This window comes from Pseudoliparis swirei, chromosome 19, assembly GCF_029220125.1.
Source record: "Pseudoliparis swirei isolate HS2019 ecotype Mariana Trench chromosome 19, NWPU_hadal_v1, whole genome shotgun sequence".
Taxonomy (NCBI): Eukaryota; Metazoa; Chordata; class Actinopteri; order Perciformes; family Liparidae; genus Pseudoliparis; species Pseudoliparis swirei.
The window spans coordinates 4111130-4120583 of record NC_079406.1 but is presented as its reverse complement, the minus strand read 5'-3'; the positions used below and the strand labels follow the sequence as shown (position 1 = coordinate 4120583).

Sequence of the window (9454 nt, the reverse complement as noted above, 5' to 3'; positions counted from 1 at the left end):
CCCCTCCAGATGCCAGAATAAACAAACGGCAATAAACAAACAGACAAACGTTCCGTAGGTGGAAGAAACTTTATTGAGCGACAAAGTGAATGTTTCAGTAGCTGCACACAACGTTGTTTTTTTATCTAATCTCCTAGTATCTGTTAGATGCATTTTTACACACACACACAGACACACACTTCCTGTCTGATTGTCTTTCTGTGCAGGCATCGAGTGGGAGACCCACTGAAAACCATTTGACCTTATTTGGCAAAAGGCCATTTTTCCGTTTCAGACTTTCAAGCTTTTCCTTCTTCAAGGATTGTTTACCAACATGTTGTTCCCGTAAACAATTTAAAATATATAGAGTTCTGCAAAACTCGGAGCCGCCGATAGCAAAGCGGCAGCTCAGATCCATAAATAAGAATACGTTTTAAAAAGTGTTGTTTTTCTAATTTGGTGATTTTTTTTTTTTTTAACGTCCTTCCAAGCTTCCTGTCATACATGAGGTCTCTACACACACACACACACACACACACACGTCTGATAGGGAACATCAAACACATCATCATCACACAGCAGAGGCCTCTGGGCGCAGCGCGGCACTCTGGGAAACATCTACGAGAAGAAAAGAAAGGGGGCGACTGAAAGCTCGGTGGCTCGAGCCCCTCTGGGTGCCTTCCACGGACGCCGCGTTGCACGTACCGACATTCCCTTGTGCTATATCCCACTATGACACGTGGAAAACCCCGTTAACGGGTGGGAACCGTAGACGGACACACAGCTCTGATATGAATGACGTCATAGGGGGGTTGTTCAGTGTTATAACACAGTAACGACGACGAGAGATAATTCAGCAGGAAGCTACGGCAACAAGAACAGAAACCAACAAAACTTAGTATATTGTGAGTTAGCAGACTAGCGAGTGAATACTTGAGCGAGAGAGCTACGACTTATACAGGTTCGGGGGTGGGCGGTTAGGCTATATAACGCTGGAACTTAAATTCACTTATCACTGGGGTTTAAAGCAGAAGCTGGAGCGAAGGGGTCTCTCTCTCTCTTTCTCTTTCTCTCTTTCTCTCTTCTTCTCTCACGCTTTCCCATCAGGCCTTGCAGATCCGGGTCTCCGTCACAAACTTGTTCTCAAAGTGGCGGATGGTGAAGCATTCCTCCGCGGAGCGCTTCCGGATGCCTCCACCTGGCGGACACAGAGACGCAAAGAGATCACCACGCGTCTCGTTTCCACCCGGCCACCAGGAGGAGTCGTCGCACGTGGCGCTAGTCGGTTCAGCTCCGACCGATCCGGTCGAAACTGGAAAGACGTTATAATTACAGACGAAAAATGACTCGCGGCGTCCGGACCTGGGAGGCTGGAGCGCCGCTGCATCCGGTACGTCTCCTTCCCGTCACACAGGCGGCGGATGTAGAAGCCCAGAGGCTTGATGTCGTCGATGCGCTCCGTCACCACCAGGTCCTCGTGCACCAGGTAGCTGCGGTAAGAGCCGGACTGCGACAAGAAAAACAAATACAGAATGAAACTAGAATGGGCACTCGGTAGAGCGCATACCTTCGCATATCACAAGATTGGGCATTGAATTATGAACATTTTGGCATTAGTTGCATGCCAATTGGACAACAATGTATCGTGCTATGGTAAAAAAAGAGTTTGACCTTTCCATGACCTTGACCTTTGACCCGATTGATCCCAAAATCTAATCAAATGGTCCCCGGATAATAACCAATCATCCCACCAAATTTCATGCGATTCGGTTCAATACTTTTTGAGTTCTGCGAAAGATTTTGACCTGTTGATGACCTTTGACCTTTGACCCGATCGATCCCAAAATCTAATCAACTGGTCCCCGGATAATAAACAATCATCCCACCAAATTTCATGCGATTCGGTTCAATACTTTTTGAGTTCTGCGAAAGATTTTGAACTGTTCATGACCTTTGACCTTTGACCCGATCGATCCCAAAATCTAATCAACTGGTCCCCGGATAATAAACAATCATCCCACCAAATTTCATGCGATTCGGTTCAATACTTTTGAGTTCTGCGAAAGATTTTGACCTGTTCATGACCTTTGACCTTTGACCCGATCGATCCCAAAATCTAATCAACTGGTCCCTGGATAATAAACAATCATCCCACCAAATTTCATGCGATTCGGTTCAATACTTTTTGAGTTCTGCGAAAGATTTTGACCTGTTCATGACCTTTGACCTTTGACCCGATCGATCCCAAAATCTAATCAACTGGTCCCCGGATAATAACCAATCATCCCACCAAATTTCATGCAATTCGTTTTAATACTTTTTGAGTTATGCGAATAACACGCATACAAATAAATAAATAAATAAATACACGGCGATCAAAACATAACCTTCCGCATTCTCGAATACGAAGGTAAAGAAGGAATCACAATACAAACACTCCTCGGAAAAAGGAAAAAGAACCGCAAGAAAGTGTGAAACTAACCGAGGGGGAAGGACTTATTAATGAACCCTGTCTTGCTGACCACGCTCCAGTCTCACGCAACTCTTTACACACTATTGTTAAACTATTTATATGATTTTTTTTAAATGCAACGATCTCCTTGCCAGGCTAGTGTCACACGGCTCTGTGGACGGCCGACCCCTCCCCCTTTTCATCATAATTTACAAACACCTAACTTTGGTTAATGAATAACAACTTGATAATAACTCCCATCAGCCTCGGTTGTACTTTGTGTTTTTGTGCAACATGCTAACGTGGACATTGTAAACATTACACCATCGGCATGACGTTAGCATGACGTTAGCATCTAGCTGTGTCCTTAGACTCTTTGGTCGCGTTACTTTTACGATTTAGTGAAGTAAACATGCACCGTCTGAAGGAACGAGAAACGCAGCGCGGGAATGAGTCAGCATTTCTGCACTTCCTGTTCCCTCATCCCACGACAATGGGTTTGTGGTTGGATACTAAAATAAAGCAAGATTAATAGATTTTAAAAGGAAAGTAAAAGAAAACCTCGGTGTAGTATACCTCAACAATAGCTTTTTACTACGTTAGCTCTTTACTAAGTTAGCTTTTTACTACGTTAGCTCTTCACTACAATAGCTTTACTACTACGTTAGCTCTTTACTACGTTAGCTCTTTACTAAGTTAGTTTTTTACTACGTTAGTTCTTCACTACGTTAGCTTTTTACTACGTTAGCTTTTTACTACGTTAGCTCTTTACTACGTTAGCGCTTTACTTTATCCGGTTGAACAAAACATTCAAGTCTCAGAAACGTGTGTTTCCAAAGGAGCCGAGGATCTTCCGAAATACTCCTGAAAAACCCTAAAATCACATTTTCTGTGTGTCCTGGGGGAACCTGTGCGATGCTTCCAGAAACACATCCTCCACGCAGCACTCAGACACTCTTACAGTCGTATTGACACTCATATTCTCCCCTTCACATGTTTAACTGCAATGGAAGAGATTTAAAAAGAATATGTGGGCAGTGTGAGTCACAAAGAGGGTCGGGGTCAGGGGTCAGGGGTCAGGGGTCAGGGGAAGATGATGCCCGCTGGACGTTTTTTACTCTACAAATGACAGACGTGACAGATTTGGGGTGGGATTAAAGCACAGACAATCTCTGGAATTATTATAAAAGGCCGAAGGATATCCCCCAGGTATGATGTAATATTCTAGCCCTGAATATTTGGGCTAATGCGTGAGCTCGCCGTGCCGGTACAGCTTCCTCCTCCATCATCCTCCACCTCTCACCATCAGCTGTGAGAAGAGGTCGATGAGGTCGTGAGGGAGGAGCACCACCGAGGTGTTCAGAGGAATCACGAAGCAGGTCCTCAGAGTCAGGTCCAGGTACGCCGTCAGCTTCTACTCACACACACACACACACACACACACACACACACACACGCAATCAGGAGATAATTGAAACCACACTCCCAGTCCTGTAGGTGCGGTGTTGTGCGTTACCCTGTTGAAGTCGTGGAGGATGTAAGCCGGGTCCCCGGGTCTGAAGCGGGGAGGGGGCACGCTGATGACGGCCATGCTGTCGGAGATCTCCACCTCCTCCTCCACCTGCGGCAGGTAGTACGGCCGGTTCTCCCTCCCGGCTCCGGCTGACACGTCGCTGAACTGCATGGCGCCGTGGTACAGCCTCTGGGGGAGCAGAGGAAACCCACGGTGACGCACACGTCCGACATCACGACTTCATGGTGAACAGATGGATCCTTGTGTGGGATTTAAAACGTTAACCACGTGTGTTACATCAGCAGGAACTGGATGCACGAGATTAGACCCACTAGAGATACCACAACGCACCGTTTGCTCATGAGACCTACAGAAGCAGGATTAGGTCTGAAAATAAAGCTACATACCGCAGTTATGATATTTGACCACTAGGGGGCAGTAAAGACATTCGATATTCCATTGAATGTTTCACTTTTTACAAAAAGAAATCTGTAGGTGTTTTTTTTCTTTCTTTTTTTCCTGTTCTTTATGTTAAATGTATAATGGTTTTATGACATAATAATACAAGCGTGCTAGATGTTCAAGTCAAACAACTCCACCGGTCGAGAGAATAGAAGAGGAATAGACTGTTGTGTTTATCATCATGAAAATATAACTTGCAGACTCTGTATTAAAGACACATTATATGTGATATAATGCTGAAGAAAATTATCTAAATTGTTGCTGAGAGGAAACTTTAACTACAAGTTGGAAGATTTAGGAATGAACCCCGAAGAGAATTCTTTAAATATCAAAATGTAATTAAAAAGAGGGATGAATCTCCATGAAGAAAAGTTGAATATCATTACATAATAATACTTTCATAAGCTTTTAGCTTCATTGGCATGAGATGATAAACCTCCACGTGGGCACAGAGAGACGATATGCGAGACCCTCCCACGGACACTGCAGACATTTCAGTCTGAACTTTCTCTGGAGGCGGAAGTGAGCCAGTCAGCATTCTACAGCTTCCCACCAAGGCCGCAGCCAGCACCCAAACAGCTGCTTTAAGAACTCCAGACACACACACACACACACACACAGATTACACTTCCTGACCTACTGCAATCACAATATGCAAAGTTGTCCATCTCGGTGCATCCTGATTAAACATTCACACGCTATTCTTTTTGTAATGATACAGTAATACAGCAAATATATTTGCCGCCTGGAGGGATGACTTCAGGTTGTGTGTATCTTACATTCTTCTGAACAGGATCTGGATGCATCACTCACCTAAAGCAGGACGGGTGAGTTTAATAACGCTTATATAAGCACGTCATACTCCCATAGGAAAGATATCACTATGACGATATCAACAGACAAGCACGCGCACACGTGATTTACCTTGGGGGTGAAATATCGATAGAGACACGCTCCCCCGACGATGAGCCCGCTGAGGATGAAGGCGATGCCCAGCAGGGTGAGCAGGCAGCGACCGGTGGAGCCCTCGTTGCCCGCCGGAGCACAGGCCAGCTCAGGATCCTACACACCCACACACACACACACACAAACACACCCACACAGTCAGCAAATACTATCGCATGCATTTAGCACCAACATGCAACACGCACGCGCAGCTCATTGCATGTGCGCGCCTCTGCAGAGCATGTCGTGTTGACGTTGTGTGCTGCATCAGGTGCAATGTGGCTCTGCGTGCAACACACACTCAAAACAGCGCAAATCTGTTAATATCAAGTGTGCATAAAACAAAAAAAGCAGGGTAATAAATAAAGATCACATCTAAACACACACACACATATATGTGACGTTCGCGGGCGCTGCTGGTGAGCCTGCGGGTCAGTGCAGGCCTGCTACCCGGGCTGAAATAGACAAGAACCGGACACACCGGGCGCAGAGCCGCCGCCGCCGCCGCCGCCGCTCACCTTCACGTCGGCCGGAGCCTCTTTGCCCGGCGCCTTCTGCGCCAGAGCCGAGTTAAACGCGATCTTCACCATGCTGGAGAGGACGCGTTGTGCAAAAAGAAGAAGAAGAAGAAGAGGAAGACTAGACTGTCAGCTGCTGGACTGCAGGCTCCTTTCTGTTTCTCTCTCTCTCTCCTCTGTGACGCACTTTGCAACCTCGGCTTTATCTACAGCTTCCGGTGGCTGGAGGGGATTAAGATGACATCCGAAACGGAAGCGGGGGGAAAGACTTTTAAACGTTCATGCTGCACATGTTGCACAACAACAACATAAACAACAACATAAACGAGTCTTAGTGCCGGTTGAACGGTGACGACTGGAAACCGTTTATCGGCTCGTTTATCGCCTCCACGTCCTCCTCTCTCGAGAGTTACGCTGCGCGGCGGTTTTAGCGCCATCTGGTGGTCACGAGTGGAATCGCTCCCCATCAGGAGCAATTCAGCCTGCGTCCGTCGGCCTGAACCTAACACCGCAAGACTTTGAACTGTTTACTTCTCCTCGACCTGCCGCGCTCTGCGCAGCGCGTGACACGCGCGAGTGACTCATTCTGTAATGTAATGAAAAATAATATCCTGAGTGCATGAAGCGGCCCATTCACCTCCGTGAATATTCCACTCTGTAAACGGACTTTGTAAATACATCCCCCCCCCCACATCCCCTCTCCTCCTCCTACAGGCCGGGCACTACCTGCCAGTGTGTGTGTGCCCTCCTCCCGCTGACACACACACACACACACACACACACACACACACACACACACACACACACACACACACACACACACACACATATCCGGTGCGTCGCCTTCACGTGCGCCAAGGCCCGGACACACACACCCTCAGTCCCCGGGTCTGTGGGGGTCTCCTGCTTCCTCTGCTTTCTGCTCTGGTGACTCGGTTGAGGTTATGAGTAAATAAACACTTGCTGCGGCTCTGTGGCAAATCGGCGCAGCCCCTCTGCGCACTGCAACTGTATATAGCGCGCGCGCGCGCGTGTGTGTGTATGCAGGGGCGGCCCTAGCACATTTAAAAACGATTTTGCACGAAAACGGAATTTCAACTTTCAAACGCTATTTCGCCCTGCAAGACTGAATTTCTTTCAAATAAACAGAACAACGATCGCAACAATGAACAAACATTAAATAAAGAACAAAATCCCTGAGAAAATGTCACATCTGTGCTGAACTACGCTCCGGCTACGCCCCCCTGATCAACGGTGCACATTCACTCCCTCGTCGTGCCCAAAATAATGTGACGTCGCTCGTAGTCGTGACGTCACGGAGCAGCGAAACAGAGTTTGTATATCGCAGTGATTTCCAGCAGAAGAGAAGAGAAGAGAAGAGAAGAGAGGAGAGTTCCTCTCTTCTCTTCTCTTCTCAGCCTCACCCCGGTCGGAGTCTCCGGCCGGCATCTCCGCTCCGGCGCAGATGAGCGAGGACCCGTTCGACGCTGCTTGCAGCTTTAATGTTTTTTGTTGTTTTCTGGCTGGCATTGCCGTCAAAATATTGGTTGGAGATATAGATGGGGGTGCAAAAAAAACTGCCCAGCAAAAATGCGCATTTTTTTTGAGCCCCCCTCTGAATGGCGCCCTAGGCGGCCGCCTATACCGCCTGTAGGAAAAACCGCCCCTGTGTGTGTGTGTCTGTGTGTGTGTGCGTCTCTCTCCCGGTCTCCCAAAACACACGGAGGCTATGATATTTCCTCTGTTAAACAGACGGATTGCACCGGTAATCACCACTGAAAGGTACATAAACAGAGCAGCTGATTTCTGTACCTAGCACCCCCCCCCCACCCCCCTCCTCCCCCCCTCTCTCCCCCCTCCGTGCGCGCCCAGAACGGACTCCCTCTGAAAAACCCTTAAGTGGTCCTGAAGGCTTGTTTATGGGCTCGTCTTACGCTGTGTTTGATCTGAGAGCGTGCCCACACACGCATGCATGCGTGGACACACATGCGCGCGTGAGAGAGAGAGATGGAGAGAGAGAGAGAGAGAGAGATGGAGAGAGAGAGTATTAGTGGTAATAGCTGAGATGTTAAACAACATATTTAAATTTAATCCTGGGGGCTTCTCGGCATCACACACAGCAGAGAGAGAGAGAGAGAGAGAGAGGATGATTGGGGGAAATGGGGGGGGGGGGGGCTGGAGACAGGTGGGTGAAGTGGAGTGATTCTAGGGGGGGTGAGGCAGAGCAATCTGCAGTGTCTGATGCTTGAGTGAGTTTCCCGAGGAGCTGATTAACGGCAGATTAAACTCTCCATCCCGTTCACGTCTCAAAACGTTGCTATGGACCCCCCCCCCCCAACACACACACAAACACCCACACACACACACACACACACACAGACCCACACACACACACGTGTTTCTCCTTAATGGCCACATGGCAGGCACGCATGCTGGAGTTTGAATGCTACATGGATGCAGCCAAAGAAAGCAATGAACAATACACACATACGCACAATGCACGTGTAGACACACACACAAACACACGCACACACGCACACACGCACACACACTCGTACACACTCCTTGCCTGCATTGTCAGCAAACTGAGAACGTCTGCAAGGCCGTAAAGCCGGCTGCAAAACGTGTGAGAAAAGGAAGCTCTGTGCATGACATCACCGGCACACGAGCCAACAAATATGAACACACACACACACACACACACACACACACACACACACACCACCTCATAGATTAGTCATCAATTTCAATACCAGACATGTGAAGCCGCAAAGTGACAAATTATTTTGTCCCTTTCACTGCTCCCAAGTACACACACACCCCACACACACACACTGACACACAAACACACACACACACACACACACTGACACACAAACACACACACACACACACACACACACAGACACATATAGCCCCCAAAAACGGCCACAGAGTTGTGAACTAAAAAGTTAGACACTGTGCTTCATAACGTCACTGACATGTCTTCATGTGGACCAACTATAATTACCATGTGAGGACATTTAGTGGTCAAAGAGAGAGAGGGAGAGAGAGAGTGAGAGAGAGGGAGAGATGGAGGGAGAGAGAGAGAGAATGAGCAGATCTCAGGGGTATATAAGCTACTTGTGGAGAGCAGTGATGCTCCTTCAAAGGCCCAGACTCAGATTCAACCACTAAAGAAAGAAATCAGCGCCCATCACACCCTCGTGATCTCTGCCCCCGCCACACACACACACACACACACACACACACACACACACACACACACACACACACACACACACACACACACTTTTGGCAGTCCCACATGGCTTCCAGACAGCGGTGACAAATGAGTCTTTGCTGTGAGTATCAGCTTCTAAAGCGACACCTTTGCTCTCCCTGAGCGCCGCCTGTCTGTCTTCCTCCTCTCCCGTTGGCTCGCCTCAGGGAAATGTAGCAATTTCATGTTGAAGGACTCACAAAACATTTTTGGGGTTTTGTTCAGAGAGAACATTCCTCCTGACTTCCAGCCTTACATACGGTCTTTGCTGCTCGCATGGCTCAGACATGTCTCCTCTAAAGACGATAAATGACCTTGAGTTT

At 47.9% G+C, this 9454-nt stretch overlaps 1 protein-coding gene across 1 annotated transcript; it reads right to left on the bottom strand.

Moving 5' to 3' along the window:
• Positions 1 to 50: 50 nt before the first annotated feature.
• Positions 51 to 6037, bottom strand: LOC130210008 (integral membrane protein 2A-like). Its single transcript, XM_056439989.1, has 6 exons — positions 5870 to 6037; positions 5331 to 5468; positions 3948 to 4133; positions 3735 to 3845; positions 1342 to 1486; positions 51 to 1177 (listed from the first exon to the last, which is right to left on the bottom strand). Exons 1-6 carry the CDS (start codon positions 5939 to 5941, stop codon positions 1083 to 1085), a joined length of 747 nt encoding a protein of 248 aa, XP_056295964.1. The 5' UTR covers positions 5942 to 6037; the 3' UTR covers positions 51 to 1082.
• Between the last annotated feature and the right edge of the window lie 3417 nt (positions 6038 to 9454).